Source organism: Neolamprologus brichardi, chromosome 8 (assembly GCF_056152115.1).
Source record: "Neolamprologus brichardi isolate AB-2024 chromosome 8, ASM5615211v1, whole genome shotgun sequence".
NCBI lineage: Eukaryota > Metazoa > Chordata > Actinopteri > Cichliformes > Cichlidae > Neolamprologus > Neolamprologus brichardi.
The window spans coordinates 18454285-18482208 of record NC_142111.1 but is presented as its reverse complement, the minus strand read 5'-3'; the positions used below and the strand labels follow the sequence as shown (position 1 = coordinate 18482208).

Sequence of the window (27924 nt, the reverse complement as noted above, 5' to 3'; positions counted from 1 at the left end):
AGCATTTTCTGTCAAACCACTTCCTACATACTAGTTTTACTCTGGCGGTACACAAATGTTATTTCTACACACAACTCAAGACTCAAAGTGATGTGACTTCAGTTAGTGATTCACGCAGCCACCACAGGATCCTTGGCAGGTATTTTATTTCATATATAGACGCTTTCTGTAATCAAATGTGAGTGCAATCAAACAACAGCAATACAAACATTACCAATGCAGTCTGAGAACCAAGAACAGGGTTAAAACAGGGAGTTCACTCACTCTACACAGCGAGCAGCTAGTAACCTCATGGACAACATCCAAAACAAAGGAGAAAAAAAACAAGGACAGTCTGCTGTCATGTGCACCTCCAACCGTCATGGTGGGGAGGAAGACTGAGGAGACTACTGAACTGCCTCCACCCCTTCTCCCCAATCCAAACCATCAACCGCGACGCCATGAGTCCAACTTGCCCGCGGCTCTTCAGTGATAACCTCCCACTTCCCCATCATGATTATCATTGTCATCAACCTAACAAAAACAAGAAAAATAAAATCCAAATCATCTCTGCTTTTCAAACCTCAGGAGCCTATCAGTGTCCAGAGGTCCCTCAGGTTTAGTCCATCTCAACCAATGGCTGTCCATCCAGGTCGATTAGAAAAACCACGTAGCTGTACATGTAGAACCAAAGTCCTCATGCAGTGCCCTGCGAAGGTGGCACATCACATACGTGCACAGGTGGAAGTGGGGAGGGGGTGGGGGGTTTATGGTTTAGAGTGTCTGTGTGAGATAGAGGGAGTGTGTGTGTGTGTGTGTCTGTGTCTTTTAAGAGGGAAGAAGCAAATGTGTTAGGTGTTTATCAGACCTAGGAGCACAAAAAAAAAGTCCAGGAGACGAAGAATTACATACAAAGTCTTTATCCACCATTTGTCTCCTCTTGGCCCTCCTCGAAACACTCTCACACACAAACACTCTCGCATACACACAAACGAACACGCACCACACACACACGATAGGTCCTCATGTCATTGTGAAGTCAGGCATCAACATTCAAGAAAAGAAAAGAAAAACAAAAACACCTCAATGGTAAAAATCATCTCTACCATCACAATGCTTCAGTTCATAAAATATTTTTTTCAGAGAAGTGATTCAGGTTTTTCCTCCAGGTTTAAAGCAGTATGCGTGTGTGTAGTAGTTGTCTTCGTCATCGTCTTTGTCCCACTGCTGCAAACACACACACACACACACACACACACACACACACACACAGACACACGCGCACACACACACACACACACAACCAACATACGCACACTCACGCGCTCCAGCACACACCACGTGTCCTCTTTTAGTGGAGAAAGACATGGCGCAATGGAGAGACACTCCTCCTCCCCGAGTGGACGCACGGATCACCAGGAGGAGACGGGGTTTCTTGCCGCAGCTACCAAGGGTCATCCAGGTCACCGGCATTCTGGGTGAGGAAAGAAAAGGAAGAGAGGTGTGCCAGAGTTGTTATTGTCAAGTCTATCATTGTATGTAGTAATTAAACTGCTCCAGAAGCCTTAAATAATGGCAAACCTTTAAACCTCACTGCCCCCCTCCCCTCCCCTCTTTAATATATTCAAATTGAATGGCTAATGGTGGAAAGCCGTTATATTCCCCTGCACAACCAGAACCTCTGATGACTCACCTTGCGGAGAATCACGAGGCCAGCTGTCAGACTGAAAAACAGGGGAGGAATGGAGAGAATGGAGTCCCTATAGTCTACATGGCTTCCTCTCGCTCCTCGCTCAGTTTGAGTTTTCAAACCTGAGAGCTGCTTTTGTTTTAAAGGAGACGACTCTTTAAAATGTCTTCAAGCAGCCGAGACGAGGTCAAGGCTCGAGCTAACAGCTGACAGAGGAGAGCAAGGAAGCTTCAGCAGTTTCCAAATACTTCACAGCCTACACAGACACATACACAACACAATAAATGGAGTAAAGGTCTACTAAAAGTGTCAGGGAACAGTCCTGTATCAAATGTCACCATGTTGCATTGGGATTGGAATGCTTAATCATGAAAAACAATCACTTCTGAATGGAAAAATGTGAATTTTGAACCCCTGATCTGCAAGATGACTGATTTGGTACAGGGCCTAAACGAAAAATAGAAAAAAATAAACCCCAAGACATAAATACATACAGTTAGTTTACAGTGAGACACACTTGACACAAATCATTGCATTATACCTCAAATCCTTTTTATTTCTCATTTGCAGAACTAACCTGTTCCACACAACCACATAGAAATCATAGAAATACAGCTCATACATACAGGCGCGAGCACGCGCACACACACGCACGTACGCCGTTTAGCATTACCTCCCCTCTGATAGTTAAGTGCTTTAGATATTGAAAAGGTAAGTGCAGCGCATGCATTACCAGAATACAGGGCTTGTACAGACTCACAATAACCTCCATCTACCTGAATAAGAATAAACCCTGCAGGTCAAGCAGTCAGTTTCAATATATCTTTTACATCGAGGTAAGTGTTTAAGATTGAGTCGTTCTGTACAGGCAATGGCACAACCTGTGAGGAATATAATATGCTGCAATGTGGGGTTTTAAACAAATGCTACAAAGGACTCTTGGAAAACCTTGATTATTAATAATACCTTTAACTGATTACAGACAGAGAGCCATCGCACATGAAACATATCAACTGTAGTCCGAGTGTAATTCACCACAGGTGAACAGTATGACATCAGCCGTCCCACCGATATGTATACGTATCACTTTTGTAAGGTAAGATCGAGAAGGCAGGAACACTTGTGGTCGCCATCCCACATGGTGTGCTACCTTTAGACTGACAGAACTGATGTAATCAAAGCAGAGGAGTCCCAATGTCACCCATGTCCTAATCTTATCAGCAGTTACCAGTTTTTACAGTTTGCCTTTCACTGATCGATGCAGTGAAAGGCAGATTTGGAAAAACTGCCAACAATAGGTTTGCAACATAGACTGTAAACAAAAGATAGCCACCATTATCTCGCCCGTTGGTTAGTGAGAGTTTTTACTGTTTTTGTATTCAAACGAATACAGAAGCGAGAAGGTAGACCCACCCTAAAGGATACACTGGTTTATCCACATTTTTGACCTGAATTGGGTTCAAAATTTACAAAATGAGCATAATTTTGTATTACATATGACTTGAAACTACAAATTGAGACCATAAAGCCTCCACAGAGTCATATAGCAATAAGTAGGAGTGCATTTTTAAATGTATAGAACAGGAGTCGCTCTCCCCTGCTGGGAATTTGAAGGAATCCAGGTTTATGGCACTTCTACATACTTTACTTTTCAGACCCGGAACTACGTTCATCTTTTATATACAGTCTATGGTTCCACAGGTTATACTAATTAACGCTAACGTTCTGTTAGTAAGGCCCACATTTCCAATATTAGTGCTAAGCTGTGAACACGCCATCCAATCAAACAGCTGTCAGTACAAATGTAGGTCGCATCATACAATGTAGTGCTTAGCATTTTAAGATAATGTGGCTATGCGCGTGTTGCTGTAAAAACATAACAAAACAAACAAAAACAAAAACACCTCAGTGCATGACTAAACATTTTTAGGGAGAACTATAATTGCCGCTCTGGCACCAAAATTTTATCCCCTTAATAACTTTGCTTTCTACTGTTCAAAGAGCCTGAGTCTGAACATTTACACCCCCACCGCACTCTACCCCACCAATAACAGTATCAAGCGATTTATTATTTTTTTTATGTAATCATGTGGAAGCTGCAAAGACTTAATTTGCATCCAGACTGGTTTGAACAACCTACCATCGCTGAGCAGCTGATGGACTGTGTAACTGTCAAGTATCGCAAGCAATCAGAAACACACATTTCAGTAGTGATTACTGGGCTCTTGCTCGGTCACTCAAACTCATGCAGACACACACACATAAACACACATACAAAAACACAAGAAGAGTGTGTTCTGAGTCTGTAGATGGAGTAGGCCTGGAGACAGTGCAAAAGGTTGCACAGCTGCAGTTCAGAATGTCTCCTCGTGTTTTCTTTGTCAGTTCCTCCACTGTATGAAGGTGTGGGGGTGAGGCTTAAGGGTGGGGTTGAGGGTGGGGTCAGCCAGAAGCAAATACTGATAAATGTAAGCCATAGAGTGCAATGTTCACTTTGGCTTCACTAGCCACTTTTGCTTGTTATATTTTTATTTTGTTTACCATGAAAATTAGTTAATAAATCTGCTTCTGTGATCAAGTTTAAGTTTGGGAATCCAAGCCAAAGTGGTCAGAAGAAACAAAAAGGAAGAAAAATCAAAGAGTCCACATCTAAGGTATATAGATATATATATATGTATGTCTCAGATACAGAACTTGAATGGACAGAAAAGCCCTTTTTGTTGTTCCTAATGAATTATTCAAATACAAAGCTGGACGTGGCCATTCAAGTTCTGCGATGAAGGACAGAGGAGGAGAGGTCATAGCACATCTCACTAGAGCTCTGGGATAGGATGGATGAGAGGGTGGTTGGGTATACAGGCAGGTGGTCAGTCAGAGGAGGGATCAGACTTTGGGATGGGCTCGTCTTGGCTGGCCTCCAGCTCTGCAATGGCGGGTGAGGGCGGGGGCGAAGGGGGAGAGGGAGGGGAGGCGGGTTCGTCCTGGTTGTCACAGTCGTCGGTCGTCCTCCTTCTCTCCCCTGCTCTCTCAACAGCACTCTCCCCCCGCAGATGGTAGGTAGCCAGGGACTCCTCCAACACCGAGCGGTACTGCCCCCGGTGGTGCATGCGGAACTGCCGAAGAGCCTCCAGCAGATGAGCTGCCGTGCTGCCACCTCCCTCCTCACTCTCCTCCTCCTCCTCCTCTCCCCCCGCACAGGCCTGAGGTGACACGCCAGGGTCAGACTCTGCAGGCACGCTCCATTGTCAAACACACACCAGCACACACATATATGTATATTTATATATACACACGTGCACACACACACACACACATATCACCTTACAATCAGCAGCACATCACACACACAGACATCTACCACACAACAGCATCACAGCATCAAGAGACATACTTGCACCAGACGGACAGACCCATGCAAACGCTACCTCTGACCCTCTGACCAACAGTCCTTTGTGAGATTTGCTGTGTAGTGTAACGAGGGGAGGGGGAATTCATCAGTACCCACAAGCCCAAAGAAAAGAGCCTGCAAGGCTAGACTCCACTGACATTAATACAACAAATACACCAATGCGTTTATGCACACACTTCTTCACATTCACCCTGGTGGGCCGTTCAAGACCTGACACTGATCTCGTCTTCAGAATGAAGATGTTTGTAAAAACGCCTGCAGCCTTCCTTAAAAGATGCTGGATGTGGGATTCTCTGCTCTAACATCATATCCATTTCCTGCAGTATAAACAGAGTGCTGAAGTTTAAAACTCGTGTCTTTTTCCAGTTGCTGTTATATTATTTGCAGCAGTAAATACTTCATACCATTTCTTTTTATTTATCTCTTAATAGTGACAGTGCGGTGTTACATATTGTAAACTACCCTTAAAAAAAAAAATCAGCCCAGTTGTATGATTTAATTTGATTGTGTGCAATAACATTAAAATATTTATTTATAGAAGGTGCTAAGAAAAAAATCTGTGACTCTGCCCTTAAAAACAAACAAACAAACAAAACAAAAAACTTTTGTGCTATCCCGATTAGATGGCCTTGTGGAAGTCTCTATCTGACCAAATCATTGTGGTTAAAGGTGCAAAATGAGCCAAAATTAAAAAATGACAACTTAAATCTGAGGTGGGTTTTAATTTTTTAAAGAACATTTGGATCACATCCCATATAAATGTGTTTGAATAGACAAATCAATATTTTTGAGCAGAATCATGATGCCAGGGGAGTGTTAACATCTAATTCAACTTAATTTACATCATCTTTGGCTTGAGATTTCTTAGACAAACACAGCGAGCACAATGCAGCATGGGTACTTTAATTATTGGGTAATTAAAGCACAGATGATCCTGACATTGTTTTCGTAAGCCGTGTGCATACCCATTCTATGTAACAGAAGAATAATATCTCTAATCTTATTTTTTATTTACACTGATTTCCACATAGTCAAAAAGACATGAGACAGAAAATAGTAAGAAAGCCTAAGGCCTCTCTGGGATCAATATGCCTGTTGGGAGGATTTCTGCAAAATTTACACACAGATTTGAATGATATTTTTACAAGATGTGAGGCTGGGCCTAGCTTAAAATAAGAATTTTGGATTTCGATCTAGGAATTTTTTGCAGGGATTTTTTAACATTGTGAGAAAGATCAAAAACTGGACATTTCAGGCAGTATGTTCACAAATAAATATCTGATTGAAGACCTTATTTTGAATTTTAGGAAAGTATCAAAACCAAATCTGGGTTCAAATATCTTTCTAGATCTAATCACTCAGTGCTTTGCAGAAGTATGGCTTCCCAATGAGGTGAATAAACCTTTTTTTAAATGTCCTCCAAGCATTTGTTTAAGTGCACACACTGAGTATATGAAACAGAGGAACGAGAATCCACCTTGAATAAGCTGTGACTACCGAGTTTATCAGTAACACGAAGTAAATATTTAATGTAACAAATAAAGCTAGCATGTTCTTTTGAATGATTTTCTGCTGCTAGGTTTCCAAACACAAAAAAAACCAAACGTGCATTTCTCAAGCATTAACTATATGAAGTCAATGGTTTAAAGGATATGCGCTCGCTGCTAAGAGGTTCAATAGGTTTATCGAGGTCTTATTATACATTCCGTTTCGATGATAAATGTGAAATAGAAACAGACGCTTGGAGCTTCAGTGCTTTTCAACGTCAATGTCAAGGTTATTCCGTTTATTCTATCCTCCGCCCTCTTTCACACTTATATCACATTCATTTTCTCTCGCTCTCGCACATACATACAGCGGCACACAGAAAGAGTGTCCTTGTCTGGGCTGATGTTTGTTTATGCGGTTATGTTGAGGCAGGGTGAAAGGCTGAAGAGGTGAAGGGCGGGGAAAAGTTCAGAGAGAGGTTAACTCACCCCTTCTTCTTCTCTGTGAGGGTTCAGCCTGTTGTACACGGCCTCGATCACACTCCGCCTGCAAACACACAAACAACACATAGTTTCCTGCTTAGAGGAGACAAACAGCACCGACATAATGCAGCTTCTGTTCGCTCTCAGTAAATGTATATTGATTGAGGACTTAATGGAGCTAAAAGCGACTTTGTCAATTTTAGAGAATTCACCATTCATGCATATGACACTCTGTAATCTCTTCATTCATGTGTGCAGTCAGTTAATGTTGTGTTTTCTGCATGTGTTGGCTTTTTAAACAGCATGTTTATCCCAAGTTGTTGTGGATGCAACTAAAGGATGCAGACACTTGCGTTTCTCAGTGTTTTATCGTCATCAAATCCTGAAAGGCTTTTCTTGTATAACTGGATAAATCGCAAACATAAACAATATATACACTTTTGAATTTGATGAAAAAAATCAAAACTTTTCACACCTTTAATCAACCCAGACTATTTTAACTTGTGGGTCATTATATACATCTAACGCTCTCCTAGTAAGACATGTTGCTAAAAACACATCAAACAGATTGACTGCTTATATACCCAAAGTGCCAGATTTACAAGATGGGGCAAATTAGCATGAGATGGGAGAGGAAAGTTCTGCAAGTGTTCTACTAACAAGGTGCTAGTTCATAAGCAAAGATGCAGCCAATTTATTTCAATAATGACTAACACCATCCATCGACAGCACAAATTAGCGGGTCAGAAATGAGCAGGCGTGATGAGGGAGTGCGTATTCAACCTACTAAAGTAATACAATGTAAGAACAGGTTTTATCTCTGTGTTTAACGACACAAATCGAGCGTCACTTTAGACCAATGAGCAGTTAAATAAGAATTGTTGCGTTTTTGACGTACAGGCGGAGTCTTCAGTTACAAATTGTTGAGAATTTTGCGTGGATATAGGGCATCTTTGAATATATAAGGTGGCGTATGGGACTGATTCTGTGAAGCACTGCATTATAAAAACTACTGGCACCTATGGTATATACTTGAAAATCCTAGGGGACTGACCTCTAACCTTGAGGTCTAGGTTACCGGGAATTTAACTTGTCTGAGACTTTTTGTAGCTGCACCTATGGGATGAATTAAAAATCATCCCATTCAACATTTTCAGACAACCTGACCTCTGGCTTGACGTTGACGTCACTGAGATTCGAACTCAAAGAGAGATTTTTAATGGTAATAATTTGAAAATCTTACGCTCCTCATTCCCAAGTTATTGCATTCACAAGCTTAGGTGTTCATTCGGCCTGTCGAGGCGACGACAATACCACTGTCATGAGCCATTTTGGCTGAAGGGTAAAAACTATTCCACCTTCTAAACCTGAAATGTGTTTAACATGAACCAGTAAGATGCGCAAAATAAGAATACAAAACCTTACTTTCTGTCAGAGCTGTCTGACCCCTGTGTTAATAAAGTTTCTGTTACTGTGCCATGTATATAAAAAACTTGTTTTTTACCTGCATGATGTGTGATGGTGCAGGTAATCGAATGTATCATTTTAACTTAAATTTAAGAGTCGGGTATTAATCTGATGCACTTTAATAGCTATATTTAATAGCTGTATTTTGACAGACATTTTAATCTGCATGCATTAGTTATATACTAGAGAGAAAGTAAAAAAGCAGTCACAAGACTCCTCACAAGTTCTGTGAACAGATCTCTGTTAAATTCAGTTAAATGTGGTTAGATTTTGATTTTACATCAACAATACCAGTAATTACAAAATACCAGAAATATGGTGAGATCAGATCTAACCATGGCACTCCAAAGCATAACCCTTTACTTGCGCTTCATAACGGCGATAAGAAATGTGCTATCCAATCTGTTTTTTGTGACTTGTGAGTGAAGGATTCAACTTCTAGTTCATCGCACAGTGTTAACATTCTGGCGATAAATTTCTATGGAATGAATCTATTCAAATTTTCAAGCCTCATAATAATAACTATATATAAGTTTTAAGTGTAGAAAGAGTAGATTTTGTTGTATATTTACTTGCTGGCCAGGCCTCCACCAGGAGGAAGGTTGGGGATGTTCTCTGAGGCAATGCTCCTTAGGACAGATACCAGGTCAGGGACTCCAGCCTCTCCACAGTTTCCCATAAGCTCTACAGACAAATGGAAAGATATCAAGAGCTATAATGCAGAAAGTTATACACCATTTTTGTAATTTAACCACTACCTTTTTCTACAAAGGCTGAGAATTCACCCATAGTAAATCAGATAAACCCCTGCTTGCCTTCTGCTGCGGCACTCAGTAGAAGACTTCAAATATTTGTAATACCTAAAAAAGACTTATCATGTCGAAGTTATATAGACAGCACCTAAGCACTGTATGTGGCCTTGTGTGTTTCACTTAACCTTTAGAAGCAGGCTCAACTATAACTAAACACTTCACAAAAACCAACCACAAGTTTCAACCACAACATATCAGACGTGACAGTTTAAATACTTAACAAGAAAGATGCTGACGGATAAATAGCAATGTTTCTTTTTTTAACCACAGTATAAAGACTGTGCTATTGAACACAATAATAAATACAGTACATATTCTAAATTGTGTTATTATGTTTGTGTTAGAGAAAGTTGTTTTACTGAGCTTGCAAACTTAGCAAATTGTTTTTTAAGTGCATAACCTTGAACTTTAATTAGAAATTGGGGGAGGGGGGGACTGAATAAGCATACTAAACTTTTCACAGCCTGGTGGTGAGTGAATGTTGGCTTTTATTGGAAGATAAAAGTAAAGAAAAGGGATGTACTTAAAGGCAAAATAAGAATTATTGCAAATCCAAAATCATACAGTCATAGTTTGCAGGTTTGTTTGTGTGTGTTCAGAATGCTGACCCTCAACACGGGTTTCCAAGTATTTATCCAATTCCTCTTCCTTCTTCACAGCCTCCTCTGAGATCTTGGGAGCCGCAGAGAAACACACCAGCACCACACTCATATTGTCCCTGCTCCCCTGGAGAGCGAAGATTGGAGAGACAGAATGAAGAATGCGTTTCTTTAGCTGGAGGGCCAGTGTAAAACACTATATTAATTGGCATTTATAGGACACACACAGTTCCTTGGCCTTTAACCAAATGGGTAGCCACCTTGTCATTACCTTGTAAAACTCCAATTGATCACAGTAATGTTCTGTAAGTGTACAGTGTCACATACATCACAAAAAGCCACTGCAGTGGAGGAAATTTATAGCAGCGTGTGGCTGTTACTTGAGATAACTCGTACAGCAAGGTAAAAATAACCAAGGTACTGTGCACTCACTGGTTCTTGGAGTACCCAAGACACAAAATAAGTGATGCACATAATAGTCTAATAGATTCTGCTAAAGCTATTGGATAATGAGAGAATTTAAAGTACCAGTGCATTATTCATCACCTTGTCTATCACTGTGAGACATAAAGCATTTTAAATATTTAGAGGTGTATTATTTTTGTTACACTCAGCTGCAGTTGTCCATCTTTTACTTTAATATGCTATATTTGGTCATTTTACATGGCATTCGATTTCTATTACGAAAAGTGGCAGCTGTTTCCCACAAATACACTTCACTTAGGCAAGGTGCCCAGGCATGTGAACTGCTGCCCAAGTGTTTCTGACAACTCATTTAGCACTTTAAAAAAAAATCCATCAGGGGCATGACACCATCCATATACTATCGGACAATTGTTCTCTCATATTTGAAAGTTTAGTCAGTGCTAACCCAGACCTGGTCTTCTGTTTCCCAATCAATCAGACGTTTTTATAATCCCTTATCAGATAGTCTGAGTCCAAGATTGCAGGATGAGATTCCAACAGTAGTCTTTTTTCTGCTCTGGAGATCCAGCATAAACCGGACGGCCACTTTAACTGGAGCCTACAGCTAGTGGAAACTCCTTCATGTGCTGCTACACTGAGCTCACTGAGTCTTCAGAGTTAAACAAGGACAACCAGCTGCAATTGGAGTCAGTCTTCATTTTTCAAACAGTATTGTTTAAGATGCGTGTCTCTCTGACACCATCAGAAATAGCTTTTGGATTTACTCTAATGACCAGATCTGGTCTGACATTTGGTATACTAGAGTAAATAGTCTTCAAATACTTTCCCACCAGAGCAAATCAGCCTTCTAAACAGATTATTACCTACACATTCACCAAGCTATTGTTGGTTTGCATGCAACAAGTAATCTTTCAGACATTTGTAACTGCGATACAGCTCTGCCCCATGGAAATACATTAAAGTAAAATTTTGCATTTAAAATCATAATCCTATCAGTAAAACTAGTCAAAACAACTCTGTTTCTGCACACTTTCACCTTAAATGTACACTGTATATGAGAAACAACTTACCTTATGCAAGCAGGTGTCCACCACTGAGTTACAGACCTTCTCAAGGTCGTCACACACCAGAAGTCGTGAGTGGACAAACTCACACAGCTCCTCGTTGGACATGACATCCCAGATCCCATCGCACGCCAGGACTATAAACTCGTCTCCTTCGGCTACCCGCTCCAACACACATACCTCAGGCTCGGGGCTCACCAGCTGCTCCGTGGGGCCCTTACCATCCACACATTTGTAGTCGTAGTCCCCCAGGGCCCGGGACACTGCCAGGGAACCGTTTACCCTCTGGATCATGACTGAGCCGCCAGCATTCTGGATGCGCTCCTTTTCACGTGGGTTGCAGGGCTTGTGGTCTTGGGTGGAGAAGCCCACCTTGCTGTCTCGACTAAGCACAGCCCGTGAGTCACCGCAGTTAATGAAGTAGAGGTGGGTCGGGCTGAGCAACACGCATACTGCCGTTGATCCGCTGCGGTCCAGGCCCTGCCGCAGGTCTGAGAAGCTGCGCATATACTCGTCAATGTTCAGGAAGCCAGAGCGGATGCCGTCTTTCACGCCTTCCACGGAGCTGGGTCCTGAAGCAAATTCAGCCCCTCCTGACAAGATGTGCTCCAGCAGGTGACCAGAACAGTAGTTGGCCACCCGGGAGCCAGCGTGACCATCGTAGACAGCAAAGAAAGACCAGTCGGTGAGTCCATGGGGAAGGCCCACCACAGCTGTGTGGGCGTCCTCCATTTCCACCCTCCAGCCTTGCATGGAGCTCAGGCCGTAACGCAGCCCATTGCCCTCACCGTGGGCACTATGTTTCTCCGTCTTCGGCTTGTCCAGGAATGCACCCATTGCTGCCTATAGCTAGAGAGTGGAAGAGAAGAAGGCAACTCAGTAAACATTGCACTATAAACAGCAAAGACAAAGAAAATATTATCTCTTGCACAAAGTCAGTAACTTTGACCACACCATAAACACCAACTTTGTAAGTTTTTCAGTTAGACTATAGCCAGTGCTCCCACACACAGACTTTCCTATAGGCAACCACCAAGGTATGTTAGTCCAAGTAATTCTATCATGTTTCACTGTATAGTGAACATTCCACTCATCGTTTCAGTTTTCTGTTTCCCTAATGACAAACTGACCAGGCAGCTATTGTGGTAGTTCTCAATATCACTGAATGTCTTCTTCATAATGTCTATTGATTGGATAGACTGTTTCATTTTCATTTGGCTGTTTAGCGGATCATCTACCTCGATCTCACGAGGTAGCTTGGATAAAATGAGATGGCTACATCAGCAAGGGCGCTATAAGACCTTCTCCAAATCAACATGTGAACCAAAATAACTGCCCAGATGGAGGCAGATGATTAACTGTGGTGAACACAAGCAAGAAGCCAAAAGAAGAATAAGACGGTGAATTTTTGTTATAGATAATTTAAGAACACGTTGGCACACACGTGTGCACCCTGTGAAAATAATTATTTGGACAGAGACAACTTTTTATTAATTTTGGTTCTGTGCACTACCACTGCTTAAATAAAACAACTCAGATGCAGTCGACGTGCAGACTTTCAGTTTTAGGGCTGAATAGGGCTGAATAAAAAGATTGCATACAAATGTGATGAACAAAGCATTTTTTAACACAATCCATTTATTTCAGGGGCCCAGAAGTAATTGGACAAATGAAATAGCTGAAAATAAAACATTAATTTCTAATACTTGGTTAAAAACCATTTGCTGGCCATGCTCACTCACGGACATCATCAGATGCTGGGTTTCCTCCTTTTAATGCTGTGCCAGGCCTGTTTGTTTGTGGGCCTTTCTGTCTAAAGTTTAGTCTTCAACAAGTGAAATGCATGCTCAACTGGGTTAAGATCAGGTGACCGACTTGGCCATTCAAGAATATTCTACTTCTTTGCTTTATAAACTCCATGCATGTAGCTGGATTTGAGCAGACAGCATGTCTCTGAAGACCTCAGAGTTCAATTGGCTGCTGTTGTACTGTCTGTACATCATCAATAAACACTAGTGTCCCAGTGTCCCATACACTGCCCCTGCTGTGTTGTACAGATATTATTAGTATTATTCACTTGGCTGGCTGTTGTGAAGGCATTTCTCTTCACCATGGAAAAGATTCTGCAATCATCCACCACTGTTGTTTTCCATGGACATCAAAGTCTCTGTGTTGCTGAGTTCACCAGTGCTTTCTTTCTATCTCAGGATATACCAACTGTAGATTTTCCCACTCATACTACTATAACAGTTTCTCAGATTTTTTTTTTCCTTCAGCTTTTGTATGGAGAGCTCCGTTGACTCCCTTTTCACAGCAAAATCTTCCAAATGTGAGCACACACCTCAAATCAACTCTGCTTAATTGATAATGACATAACAAAGGAATTGCCCACACCTGCCCATAAAAAAAGTTGATGCATGTTATCATATATGAATAACTGCACATACTGACCAAAAAACTATACATTGAAGGTCTTCACGTCAGTTCCAAATTCTAAACTTGAACTCACATGTTGTAAAATGTAATAATCCAGAATTATTCAGACTATGCTTAGAAAACAGCAATACTGAAATAAACAATTAATGACTGCATTTATAAATCTTATTGTACACGTTTGATAAAAAGCCATTTTCAGTTCACAGATCACAACTTTGGCAGTTCTATAACAGAACACAACATTCTAAAGTGCATAATAATGTGCTTTGTACTATAAATCTCTCTAAATCACCGGTTTTTGATGTCAGTAGTTCAGTAGGTTGCTTCATACCGTGAGTACTGAAAGCTTTTAATTACTCAATGGAGGGTGAGAGCCAGAGATCCTGACAAGACAAAGATAGCTTAGGAGGAACCACAGAGTCGAGGATTACTCTGTGGAAGCTTCACCCAGCACACAGAACCTCTTTCACTCTGAACACACAGTAACTAATACCATTAGTTAACTTGTTGTTAGTGGAGAGGCATTACTGAATCAGCAGGGCATAGATTCTCTGCTGCCAAGAGGTGGATTAAATCTCACTTTGAGTCGTGTTTGGTCTTTTCCTCAACATAAACCTTGTTCACTTAAAAAGAACCGCAGAACCTCTCTGTCCATGAGTTAATCACAATCAGCCTTTTAATTATTAAAGCCAGTGGCGTCAGGCAGGCAGACGTCATTAGTTCTTAACATTTCAAGGCCCTGAGTATCCACGATTTCTTGGATGCCAAAGTGGCAAGACGTTTATGTCATCAGGAGGGATTTTACTGCTGTGGAAAGTTAGCAAGTATGCTATGTTATGATGCAACAAATGCAGAGAAACTGTAGGAATGCTTATTAGAAAGCAATTTACTAGGAATGTACAAGCTTTTGTCATCTCTGTACCTTGCCAAGGACATTGTGTGTTGCTTTTGCAACAGCTGAGTCAGGCTCAACTTATCTGATGGAAAACCCTATACTGTTAGCACACCAGCTGTGAAAACAGCAGATTCATTTGAAGTCTATACTTTGCTAATCTATCTTTTACTAGTTTACTACAAAGGTAAATGAAAGGGTCATTGACAAAGGGTCAGCAGTTATTTGAGGTTTGCTACATTACAGTACTTCAATCTTAATTGCAATTTAATGGCAAAGAGTGATTAAGTGATTTGGAAATAATGGGAAAGCTGCATTATAATGTTGTGCTGAAGACATGTCCTTCAAAGATTTTACTGCACTTAGAGTAGGGCTGTAACCCTTCTGAAACCAAGATCCAAATCACCAGACAAACAGCTGTTTGTCCCTAGTTAAATGTTCATGTTCACGAAGAAGTCATCAGACCTAACTCTGGTAAAAAGCTTATTTTTTTTCCTCTTATTTTGTTTTATTTTTTGCTGACTGTTAAAAAAATATAAGCATGACCCAAAAGACAGTTGTGAAGAGTTAATACACCCCATAAATAAATCTCCAGTAATGTAGTGAAATGTCAACATAATTGACATAACTGTTCACTGTTTGTGTGTGGAAAGGTCAAATAAGCACACACACTTACACCCTTACCTAAAGGGCAAACAGAAGGGAAAATATACTTGCATAACTGCAAATGACAGCAATACCCAAGAGAGACTCTCACATTAAGCTGAAATAGCAAATAAAGTTGTTAAATCAACACTATTTTTGTTCTTCTCTTCATTTACTAAACAATATTTAGTTAAAGCCTTCAACATTTAATAATGATCCCCATGTCTTCATTATAACTAGGAATAAAGCCAATTAACTACTGACGCAGCACTCAGTACTGGCCAAAAGCCAAATCCAAGGTAAACGCACTGCTATTGAGACTAAAAAAAGCTGGATATGTTTTAACCTCTAATGTTGAAATTAGGAACGTTTCTAGCAACTAATTTACAAATTATTTAAAGCAGACAAGGAAACAATGACTAGTCTAAAAATAAGAACATACTAAAAAAATCATCAGATTGGTGAACTCTCTCCCTATGGTAGCTGGGATACCAATATGAAAATTGGTGCTTAAGCATCAGCCCTTTAAAGTCTGACTTTTAAGCAACCTGACCTGGCACTTATCTTAATATTATATATATTATTTTGGCTAGATCATGATACCCACTACAGTCTCCAAAACCTTCCTTTTACTTTTCTCTGGTATTTTCTCTTCGCATGAATCAATTCAGACCTAAATGTGAACAACTGCTACAGTATGGGGCGATTCACAAAACGCATGGTTGGTGTTACACTCACGAGATCTCGAAATCAATGAAAAGCTATAAAAATCAAAAGAGCCTTGACTGCATATTGACTTTTCACTGGGTGTTACTTCCCACATGAGTTCGCACACTCGCGCACACACACACAAAGACACGCAGCGTGACGGCCATGTGCCCAAAAAAGGTTGGTACGTGCAAGGAGTGACTACAGCTGGTTTCACGTATGTGTGTGTGTGCGTTTGTGTCTGCTCTGCGCATGCGTGCAGTGTCATAGTCTATGTGCGAAAAAAAGATACTCTATAAATACGCCAGGATGGTTTAGATTTCATGACTAGGGTGAGGAGTTGAACCATGCCACTGACATTTTTTAAACTGCTTTCTTGCTACGTGATTATGACAACTAGATTTTCTAAATTAAGCTCATGTTTTCCACTCTTGTGTAGCCTGTATTTTAATGTACTGTATGTTAACAAAAAGCACTTAGACGTGCTATGAGAAAGGGACAAACGTGTTATGTTCACCCACAGTGATTCTCTCTAAAAATAAAACAAACACACTGCTATTGCCTAGCAACCACCCACCCTGCAGTGCAAACATCCAGCCTAGGCTTCATTCAGCGACATCCCCCTCTCTATGTCTTTCTCTGTCTAAAAGAAACACACACACACTCTCAGCTGCTTGGTAGGGAGAAGAGAGAGGAGTTGCATCATCCATCCATTAAAGCAGTTGCAGCAGCCAGCCCTGAAAGGAGACATGCAGACTGCAAGAACACATGCAGATATGATGAGGTATCTCTGGCTGATAATGGCTGTTAATAAACTGCTGGCAAAAAACACGTATACAGAGAAGAGAAAAGCTGGGAAATATCTGGACTATGACATCAAACTGAAACTAGGAACTCTCAACTACTTAACCCCCCCTTAAAACTGCTATCGCCCATACAGTAACCACAGGTCGAAACAGTCACCCCCGATGCTGAAACACACGCCTGCCAAAAACCACTGGCTTTGAAAAGGGAAGTGGAAGGTCGGCGATTACATAATGCTGCAGAGAGTCCAAATGCTGCGCTCAGAGCAGCCACATTCATACGAAACAGCTATCCTGTTCAATAATAGTAGCTCACATGTTTCAGCATTATCCATATAAACACTATAACTCACTGGTTTTCGCCTAATCTGACTGATTTATTTAAATTTTTGTGAAGGTTGGTTACAACTTTACACGTTAATAAGAAGAAGATTTAAGACATTTCATTCGCTCCAGGAACTTCAAGACCTTTACACTGCTTCCCGTCTATAAAAGGTTTACCTTGGCTCAAAACCAGTCTTTTGGGAGTGACTGTCAAGGCTAAGAAACCTGTGTTACCTGACCTAACAGAAGTCTACGCATTTTAGACTTGAATAACTTAAACCCCACTTCAAAAATGGCTGTTTAAAATCACAGTCCTATTTTATTCTTTTTATTTTATAAGGAAAAACTCAGTATTTCCAATATCCAATTTTTGTTGAGTAATACAAATTGACATGTGCTCCTGCCTTGATATATAACAGTGTCTTTATAGAGAGCACAATAAGGGATTACTTTTAAGATGGTTAAAGAGGACACAGCCAGTTAGTCAGTTGCCTGGTGATTACCAATAGCCCAGGCCTCGGGGCTTTATACTGCTGCTGGAAAACATAAGCTTGCTTCATTGACAAGTTTTTCCCAAGGTACTGTTTATAAACTTTCTTGACATTTACAAAATATAACAAACCATTATATTTAATCTCTGTGAAGAGCAAAGCCACAGAACAAAGTTGCTGCCTAGCAAACAAACAGGACACAGACTGAAGGTGGCAGCGAGCAGTCTTTTCCAAATATACACTTGCCACTCAGGTATACTAATGGCCACCCAAGTATATTTTTATTTTATTTTATTTACACAATGGCCTTAAAACTGATATAGTTTTGAAAGTTCAATCTTTCCACTGACAGTTCTTAAAGTATAGCATTTCCTTACTGCCAGGTAGGTCAGTTTGCTGTTGTGGCAGTCTTCTGTATCATTTAGCTGTCTTGAATCTCTGACTTCAACTCCACCATCTTAATTGCTGTGAGCACTCACTCTAGCCAGAACCTAGTGCAGGTGATGACGTGATGCTGCTATGCTGAAGTTGATGAGTAGAACAGGAACAATCATTACCTGCTGTGAGGTCCAAGATGGTGGAGTTGAAGTCTCTTTGCTGGATACTTAACAAGCTGATTGTCATATTTGCATTTTTTCCTCATTTATTTAAATTAACATGTGTAAGCCTCAGTTTGCATGTATGCACATGCACAAGCTTCAGCACAAATGCAATAGTACCACTAAGAGAGACTAAATACAAGCTAGCGCATTATCTTAACATTACTATTATTTACTAACATCAACTTCGAAAAAACAAACATACATTTAAATGATTGATATTCCCACAAATAACTCCCCGTTTTTTTTCTTGGTGCCTGTACTATTATACAAGTTCAGCATATCTGAATACCTTTTCCTTATCTGAGTTCACTTACAGCCCCACCAAGCTGTCACACAAAAGTTACTCACTTCATAGTTTAACGCAAAGTTTCACATGAAAGAGCCAGTGCTGGGAGTATACAGGTTCTGGCAGCAAAGGAAGAACAGTAAGATAGGTAATGTCGTCTGTGTGATAAGAAAAACACTATAGGTTCTAATAAAGTCTATCCAAACCCTGGAATCAAAGCAGTGAAAAGTACCAACAGTAAAGGTTTACAGAATTATCACTGTCATGGTTCTAATGTGAAGATGTAACTATTATTATAAATTTTCTTTTAGTTTTTAAATCCATCTATAAATTTTTAAGTTCATACAAACTTACTAAAAGTTCAGAATAAGTCCAGTTGCTTTCTTTTCCAAACTCCTTAGACTACCACGACCTTGATGACTGAGAACCAAGACAGACTTTGATCAGGGGTGTCAAACCTAAGGGCCAGGGGCCAGAATTACCCCAACAGAGACTCCAATCTGGCCCATTGGATGGTTTAGGATAATGTGAAGGATGACATTAATTTTGGACTTTTAACTGCGTTTTTAGTTTGTTGGACAACTTGTACAGCAGGACCTTCTCCATGGCCATTTATACTCCAAAGTAATTAAGTAACAGATTTCTGTATTTTACTTAAGCCCAAAAGTCATGCTGACAGATTTCCTTCATGTACTACAGTACTGTTTACAGTACAACACTGTTGAATTTGCACTCTTTTTTTAATATTAAGATATCTCATTGATTAAATATGTTGTTACATTTATCATTTAACATCCCCAACACCAATGTTTTTTATGCAATACAGTTTTAACTATAGTTGTTCAGCTGCAATCCTGGTGGTGTTAAACAGTGTGAGATTAAACAAAGAACAAATAAAAAATTTACATTTATATCAAGGTTTTCGCTATTGATGTTAAGGCTCAGAACAAGAAACTTGTTTTCAAACTGCTAGCAGGCAGAAGGCGAAAAAATAAAAAGTCATAATGAATCCATTTCATATGGATGCTCAGTTAGAAAAAGAAAAAGAAAATATCTGCCAACTGAGGTCCACGGGATCTTCCAGGAATAGTGACACTATTTTCCAAAAAAGTCAGCAGGCGGTGATTTCCTGCATGCTGACCATCTCCGGTGTAAATTGCTTCAAAGCAGGTTAATTCTGCAACATAAGATGGGTGGTAACAAGTGAACCAACCCAACCTCTAATTCTGCTTCACCGTTCTGTCCTCCTAAGGGTCATCTTACTTTATTCTGTCACTGAAGTTGTAAAGCGTGTCACTGGTCCATTTGGGCTTTGCCTGGCTTGTCTTGTTAAATATATTTAACTTATTACAAAAATAATAAGCTAATGAAGGATCAGCAAACGCAATACTAGAATACTGAGTTTTTACACCTCTCTGCTTATTAGCATAAAAGGAGCTAGCAAGAATAATATGGCTATCTTACATCATTTACACTTTCCTGGATATTTCAATCCACATGTTGAACTGATGACCACCAAAAGGAAAATTACTGATAAATCTAACTCGATCTTGTGATATTCCTTCATATTTACATAGTGAAAGGGAGCCATGTGAAAGCACCATTAAACTAACAGCTCAGGGAGGACTGTGGGATAGTAAGTGAGGACTGAAGAGGATACAGCGTGTCAAATTTCACAGCTGCATTTGGAGGAGCCTCTGGTACGGGACAGCCTCGTCAAACTGCGGGGAAGTATTCAGTCTTGAGTTACGGACTTTGAAGCAAGCATACCCCGAATAGGGAAACAGCTCCTGTTGTGTAAGTGGTCCGGAGCAACAGTACTGGCCACACCTTTATGTTATATCTACTCATACCCCTGAACATAAGGTTACATGTTTATATAGTCTTGTTTATCTTATCTGATATTCTTAACAAAGGCCGGTACTGAAGGCATTTTTAAGCTTTACATTTCTTTTATTACACACAGAACAAAAGGTTCACATATCCAACTTTTGTTCATCTGCCCTTTGTGCACTAATCTGCAGCAGATTGCTTCAGAGAGGGGCATTACGCCTCCTGAATGACAGCAAAAATAACTTTGGTGTACAAAGCTCACAGGTAACATTTTACACTGTCAAAGTGCTTTTAAAGAAAACAGGTGTTACAAAAAACTAAAGTCAAACTGGCAGGTTTCTGCAATCCTTCAAGACAAGAGCATGGAAATGGGCCATGGGCAGTCTACCACCGCACACCACAAAATCAAAGCCTAATACTTAACGAGACTCATATAATCTGAGGAAGGAACCACAGAAAGAATAAAACTAAAACAAAAGCACCAATCCAGTACTTATAGCTCTTTTTCACTAGTACCGATCCGACTCGAACGTTTCCGTTGTTTTCCATTGGAACTTACTACCACCTAATGTGTGTGGAGTCATTATAGCAACATGGCCGAAGGTCCTGTGATATAATTTGTATGCCATATGGATGCCACAACAAAGGAGGATGCGGAGTCGATGGAATACCTACTGCACGGTGTATGGCTTTCTGTCAGACTCTGGGACCATGGTGTTGTTTTTGTGTAGCTATTACCCTCATTGCCGAGTTTCAAAAATGGCAGTTTTGATTTTAGTGAAGGAGATGCTCTCATGATTCATCGAGTGATGTCACCAACTAGCTAAATAGTGGCATGTAGTCTGTTGACGGCACATTATTGCATCAGAATGCTTGGAACCTCAGCCAAGTAGCTAGTTTTTAAAAAAAAGTACTAAAAAAATGTAAAAAAAAAAACAAAAACGATCAGACCAACCTAAGAAGAATCAAGTGCAAAAGGGCTATTGGATTAGAAATCAATCTCGTCCTGAGGCAAAACGCTATATTTGATATCATGACAATGAGTTGATCTATGGTCCAGTCAGCTGGGTCTAGTTCTCTTCACATTCCCACAGGACAACACCAGCTAGCAGCAGATCTAATGTAGCAAGATGGCAGAATTATAGATATTTTAAATTTGCTTCTACTTTTATGTTTTCAAGGTTTTGTTTTTTTAACTGTATAAAAAAAATCATCAAACAAAAATTGTGACCAAGATATTGCCTTCATCTACAGTCCTGACTGCACACAAATCATGATGGATGACCAACAAACCAACACAGAGATTGTCTACCTTCAAAGATGCTAACAAGTCAAGCCTGGTAACTATCTCAAAGTGCAGGAAATGGAACATAAACTGGAAGGAAGAAAAGAAATGTAAAAAAGAAAACCACACACATGCACGCATGTACACACAAGCTATGAAAACGAGGAAAACACCATATTATTACTCAGGCAGAGAATCATAATGAGCAAGCTAGAAACAAATACAACCTATAACATTTTGTTTCATGGACGTATCATGCTTATCACAGTTGTTGAGAACTGGGAAGGTCCACCTTAGGCTACGCTGCAGATTTAAAGCAAAACTATAAATCAAAGATAACCGAATCCAAGCTTAAGCATTACAATATTAGACGAGTATTATAAAGCACAAACATCAATGCAGCAATATTAACAGCAAAACACCTGCTTTCACTGTCCTAACCTAACAAGGCTTATGCACTGGGGATGTTTAATAATTAATAATATTTATAATATTTTCTCAGACAAACATCATTAATAGGAACTGTTTTCCTCTTAACTGTTAACAATGAAATTAAAAAAAAAAAATCATGGAACTGTTCAAATGTCCACAACTGGAGATAAATCATTCATTCATGTGACTGAGGTTATGCATGACTCAGCTCTCTCCTGCTGGTACAGATGCACATTGCTTTCTCTTTAACCGTCACTCTGTCTGCCTTCCTCTTCTCCTTCTATGTGCAAATCTGCACATATGCAGCTCTGCTGTGCTGTAAGCCACCACACATTTAGCAGTTAGTGGCTTTCAGATTATTCACTAAAGCAGTGCAAACTGCTCTCTACAATGGAGGATCAATGCGGTCAACTTGATGCCTACAGTTTCTACCAGTGCACAGCTAAGGCTGATAAGATCTGGTAAACTCTAAAATAATCTTCTTAACTATCTTCAGTCTTTCACTGACACCGGGTTTCATCTGCTGCTTGTGACTTTGCACAGTGAGTGCTGACTCAGGTGAAATAAACTGAACTCATCTCATATCTGATGAGCGGAGCACAAACCCAACTAAGTGATGTCATTTACTGGTCACCTGGATACCTTATCACCATCTGATATAATAGAGAAGGTGGGCAGGGTGGCTAAATTTCAACACCACACGGTACATATCTGATAATTATTTTTGAATTTATCATCAGTTTTAACTTTGACACACCTCTGCAGTAAAGCAGAGTGTATAAAATGCACAAGAAGCTGCTGATAAACTTGTGTCCAGAGCTTCACTGTAAATGCAAACTGTAGCCGTCTTTTCCTTTGTCGTGGAAAGAAAAGGCAAAGGGCAAAGTCAGAGAAGAACTCATCAGGTTAGTCCTTAGTTCAATTAATCAGATTAATCAAACTGATTTTGTCGTTTGCCAATTATAAAATAAAAATATCAGCATGAAAAACGTACTCTTTTGCTTTCGTTTTCACCACAAAGGTTTCTGAAAATTACTCGCCTCCAAGATGACTAAAGGAGAGACTTTGTTCAACGAGACCTATCTGGAGGAAGTAAAACTGTCAAGGTTTCATTATTGAAACTGAAGGGATTATCAATTGCTTCGAGCTCCCTTCATCTCTGAATATATGATAAATGCTGTAAGCTAAAAATGTGTTGATCCACCAGTAAAGTTCATATTACACATGTTCCTTACCCAATCTAGGAGACATTTGATGGTGCAGACAGTCCCTCTTGACATATGGACATCAGCCTAGTCTTTACAGTTTAAAAAAAGAAACTCTAATGGCGTATTTATTGTTTCAATGTCACAAAAGCCACATCAAATATATATACTTGAAGCGCCGGATTCACTGCAGTATTCTCCTGAACAATAGGTGCCACCGTTCAGAGAAAAAGTCCCCATTAGTGCCAATGCTGGAATAGTTGAGGTTTATTTTTCCTCCAAAAACTTTTTCTCAGAAAGTCTAATCTTTTCAAGCTGTTGCAGCATTTTCCTCTGCATGATCTGCAAACCTCTGAGCTCTTATACCGATATCACTGAAATGGTGATAGAAACCAACCTGACTGTATATTCATGTCTTCAATGCAGCCACACAAGGTTACAAAAATGCAGACATGCATGACAAGGCGTAACAACACCAAAGCACGGCTCGCGCCAATAGTTGAGACATCACTTTAGATATACACTGTTCATGAAGGCAACAGCAGCGGGTACAAAATGGCCTCAACTCCCTACCGTACAACCCTGTGTGCTCCACCATCTCAAACTCTTTTTTTCCATTCACTTATTTGCTTTTCATTTGTTAATTGTCAAGCTAGAGTACAAATACTGAACTTTAAATACATTTTTAAAGTTCAGTAATGGCCTAACGTTTGTTAAGATGAATATATATGTTAGGACTGTGTGATATGACCAAAATCTCATATCCTGATATAAGACATCTATCGTCCCGATAACAATACAAATCACAAAGATTTAACATTTTCTGTCAATTCTGTGAAACTCGGGCAGCTCGACTTGCGTGAAGTGTTTCCAGCTGGGCGTCATGTACCTATACCTATACCTAACCGATGCATTAAAGGATGCATTTTCAGACATAAGTTGTAACAGCCGCCGTTTTCTTTGTGAGTATTTATTACACCACGTGCTGCGGGGAAAAGCCTGTTCTAACGTTTGAGTCTAAGGTTTATTTTTTAGCACCTGGCGGCTCTTTTTTGCTTCTCATCCGTAAAAACTCTGCATACTCTTTCACGTGATTCAGTTTATTTTGAAAAGTCTCAACAGGATCTTGAGCTTTATTGTGAAAGGTTTATGTGGAAAATAAACAAGCGGACACGCGATGGTTTTACCGTCGTTGTTGCTAATGACAACGCATAAAAACAGGCGCTTGTCCGTCCGTAGTGTGGTTATATTAAATATAAGAGAAAGAGAGAACTTTAAGAAATTAATATAGCCACTACAGTGACCATCAAAACGATGAAAAAATATTGCCGTAAGCAGTTTATTTTGCGACACCACGAAACAAACGATAGCATAAAATGAAATGATAGATGTTTTTATATTGTCATCCAATATATATCGTTATATCGAACAGCCCTAATATATATAACGCATACATATATATACTTTTTTACATTTTTTTTAAGGAAGAAGGGCTGCATGGATGACCGCTGCTGATGGGATGCCCTTAACTGGAACAGGTAGAAGTATAAAAACCAAACAACAAAACAACACCTTTCCCCCCCCCCCAAAAGAATAATAATAAAATAAAAAAACACCACAAAAAACAAATAATATCTAGCAATATTTACATGACTCTGTTTTCTGAACAATACATTTTGCATTGTTAGAAAAACAGCGAGCAAAGCTAAAGAGGTAAGAGTGTAACTGATGGTAGCAAAAAAGTAACGCCATGCATTGGTTAACTGTAACTCCCACAAACCCAAAGTCATTGTGCCATTTTATTACCACATCAACGAAAAACAGCATGATTAAGGGATGGTCACAAGTTCCTCCTGTATATCTACCGCAATGTTTAACAACTAACCTTTGTCTATATCAGAGCAACCCACAGTACATTCAATACAACTGTCTTATGACTACGGACCCACAATGTCCTTACAAAGCCTGGAACATGTGCAACACCTGTAAAATATTTCTAAGAATGTAGCTATCTGACTTTGCCGTACCACAAATAAACCGAAGCATGAAGGACAAACACAAAACTACAGAAACTTTCCAAGTACTAGACGACTTAAGCAGAATGACAACTAAAGTTTATATTACTTACTAGCTAGTCGACTGCTAGACTTCAAGCTGGTACAAATGAAGACAGCTCAGTTGCACTGCCAACCTTTGAAACACATGACTGATTTTTAAATGTTACTTATTTTAAAAGCCCTTTGTATCTATCACCTCCATACTTGCAGAGTCTTACTCACAAACTTGCACAAACTTCAGGTTGTGTTTTTGTAAATTTTACCTCGACTGGAATCTACTCTGAGCCAACTCTTGCTTTTTTTAATGTGCAAGATAAATAGCTTGACTAGTACTCTTTAAGGGGGAATTGTAATATTGAGTTATCACAGTTGATTTCACATATTTTTGACAGGCCTCATCGCTACAGTACACATTATATTCGAAGAGCCTCATATATATTTAACCATGTCCCTTAAAATAGTAAGTAAAAAAAATCCAAGACTATTAACCAATATTATCATGGCTATATCAGTATTACTGTATACACCATCCAATCAAAGTCTCTCTAAGTAAAACCAAAACACTAAACCACCTGATTCCCAAGCTCAAACATGGAGAAAAGCGATCTTAACAAACTACCATTTGTTTTACACAGCCATGGTGAGTGTGTTTAAATATGAATCATTACAACCCAGCCCATGCATCACAACTCCCAGGTTAGTTTGCCAAGTATTTTTAATAGCGCTCTCTCGAGCCTTGACAAGCAGTGAATCCACGTTAGTAACAGTACAAGAAGGATAAAGATCGCTGATGTGTGTACTGTTAATGTTTGCCATACTTTACTCTAGATTTCATATTACAAATATTATGCACTTTAGTGACATTTTACATTTATTCAAATATTTACTGCTGATTCACCAGCAAATTAACTTAGTATATCAGACTATACTTCTGTCTTAATTTTTGTTGTTTAAAGAATTAAAATTGTCTTTACATAAAATGTAAAGAAAAAAATAGTAAAAGTTAAGAATGTATTTATCTAATCAACACATCATATCCCAAAGTATTATTATTTTGCGCCATAGTCAGTAATAAACAGACTGATATCACAGCACCACAGGCGATTGGCCACACCTCTGTATGGAGAGATGGACCTCCACCACCTCCCAACTTCAACTTGAGCGCCTAGAGCCCTGCAGAAACTTAGGGACAACCCTGAGCTGAACTGTACAAGCCACATTCACAGTTCAGTGCCTGTTTATTTATTCCAAATCATGTCATCATTGCAATTATGAACGATGTTATCACATGCTTTACTCACTTATCGCAGGTCTAACAAGTAGCTCACTAGTTCGTCAAATTAAAAATGTTTAGAGTTGCAAAGATTCTATTGTAGGTACTCACTAAAAACGGCCCAAAATCCAGTATCAGTGGTCCTGTTGTAAATAATGAGCAGTGGGAAATCAGTGAAGTGTGGGGAGGAGCCGTACAGTTGTCGCAGTGAAACATTACTGCTAAATATCAATAAATCTTGCCTGTTTACATTAAATTAAATGCTATCTGAATGCCTTTTTGGCTTTGACTAAAGACATTGCACACTAATAGGGGGAACCCTGCCCTTATAACCGCCCTGCATACACATGAGAACATGGAGTACCCAGAAACACTCCAATGCACGTCTGCTTGGAGCATATCGAAGATTGGTAGAGTTACCCATCAAACATTACATTACTAAAATAAGGACGCCCTTTGGCACTTTCTTTAAATATATTACATTACTACAACTACCATGAGGTAACCGAGCTAACGCTTAAGGTAACCAAGTTACTTTAAAACTTCAGCTCATTGTTTCAGGTTTTATTTTGATCTACCTGTGTAGCATGAACCAACCGGCTGGCTCTGGAAATACCACATGCAGAAATCCCTTCCACTTAACACTGTTCCCTCCACGAAAGGCCCGTTTACTAGTGTGTTGATGTGAGCTAACGTTAGCTATTAGCTTCACAGTTAGCTGTCGCTGGAACTGTCAAACTAATGCTAATGACGTTAGCGCAGATACAAGCGTGCTACTTACGTTTTCCTGCTGCTGTGCGATTGTAGATCCAATCCTGATTATCTGCTAAAATCTCAGCTTTCTGTGTGAAGACTCGTCTAGCTATATGCGGAGCTAACGTTAGCTTGCTAGCTGTGTTATGTTTCCTTATTTGACAAAAATAATGGAGATTGGCCTCAGATGAGCGGCGATAATTCCTTTCTCGGTGGTTCCCTGCTTGGATAGCGTTGGTTTTTACGCATGTTTGACGCCAATTGTGTCCCTCACAGTAAATGTAGACAATTCCGATCGTTCCCAAACAAACATGGACACTGAGAATTGGTTATATTATACAACACTGACAAATCTAGCACTTTCTTCCATTGAAAGGCCAGAGCTATCCTTCGACTTTGGGTGCTGAACAAGAGGAGGTGTTATTTTTGGCATCTGCTCGATGATTGGTTACAACGGCTAGGCAAAGCGTCGGTTAATTGGCT

General features: G+C 39.8%; 1 protein-coding gene across 2 annotated transcripts; it reads right to left on the bottom strand.

Moving 5' to 3' along the window:
* Positions 1 to 129: 129 nt before the first annotated feature.
* Positions 130 to 27924, bottom strand: ppm1bb (protein phosphatase, Mg2+/Mn2+ dependent, 1Bb). 2 transcript variants are annotated; one of them, XM_006791021.3, is made up of 6 exons: positions 27470 to 27919; positions 11423 to 12265; positions 9936 to 10053; positions 9088 to 9199; positions 7055 to 7112; positions 130 to 1453 (listed from the first exon to the last, which is right to left on the bottom strand). In XM_006791021.3, exons 2-6 carry the CDS (start codon positions 12251 to 12253, stop codon positions 1424 to 1426), a joined length of 1149 nt encoding a protein of 382 aa, XP_006791084.1. In that variant the 5' UTR covers positions 12254 to 12265; positions 27470 to 27919; the 3' UTR covers positions 130 to 1423. The 2 variants fall into 2 exon arrangements, with proteins under 2 accessions (XP_006791084.1, XP_006791083.1); XM_006791020.3 differs by lacking the exon at positions 130 to 1453 and adding an exon at positions 1460 to 4869 and having other exon boundaries at positions 27470 to 27924.

What these genes read in the sequence shown, in the direction of transcription:
- ppm1bb (XM_006791020.3), bottom strand. Translation starts at nt 12,253, where the DNA reads ATGGGTGCATTCCTGGACAAGCCGAAGACGGAGAAACATAGTGCCCAC. An exon ending in TGGACACCTGCTTGCATAAG is followed by an intron (nt 10,054 to 11,422) that starts GTAAGTTGTTTC and finishes TTCGCTCTCCAG; the next exon opens with GGGAGCAGGGACAATATGAG. An exon ending in CTCACAGAGAAGAAGAAGGG is followed by an intron (nt 4,870 to 7,054) that starts GTGAGTTAACCT and finishes GTGTCACCTCAG; the next exon opens with GCCTGTGCGGGGGGAGAGGA.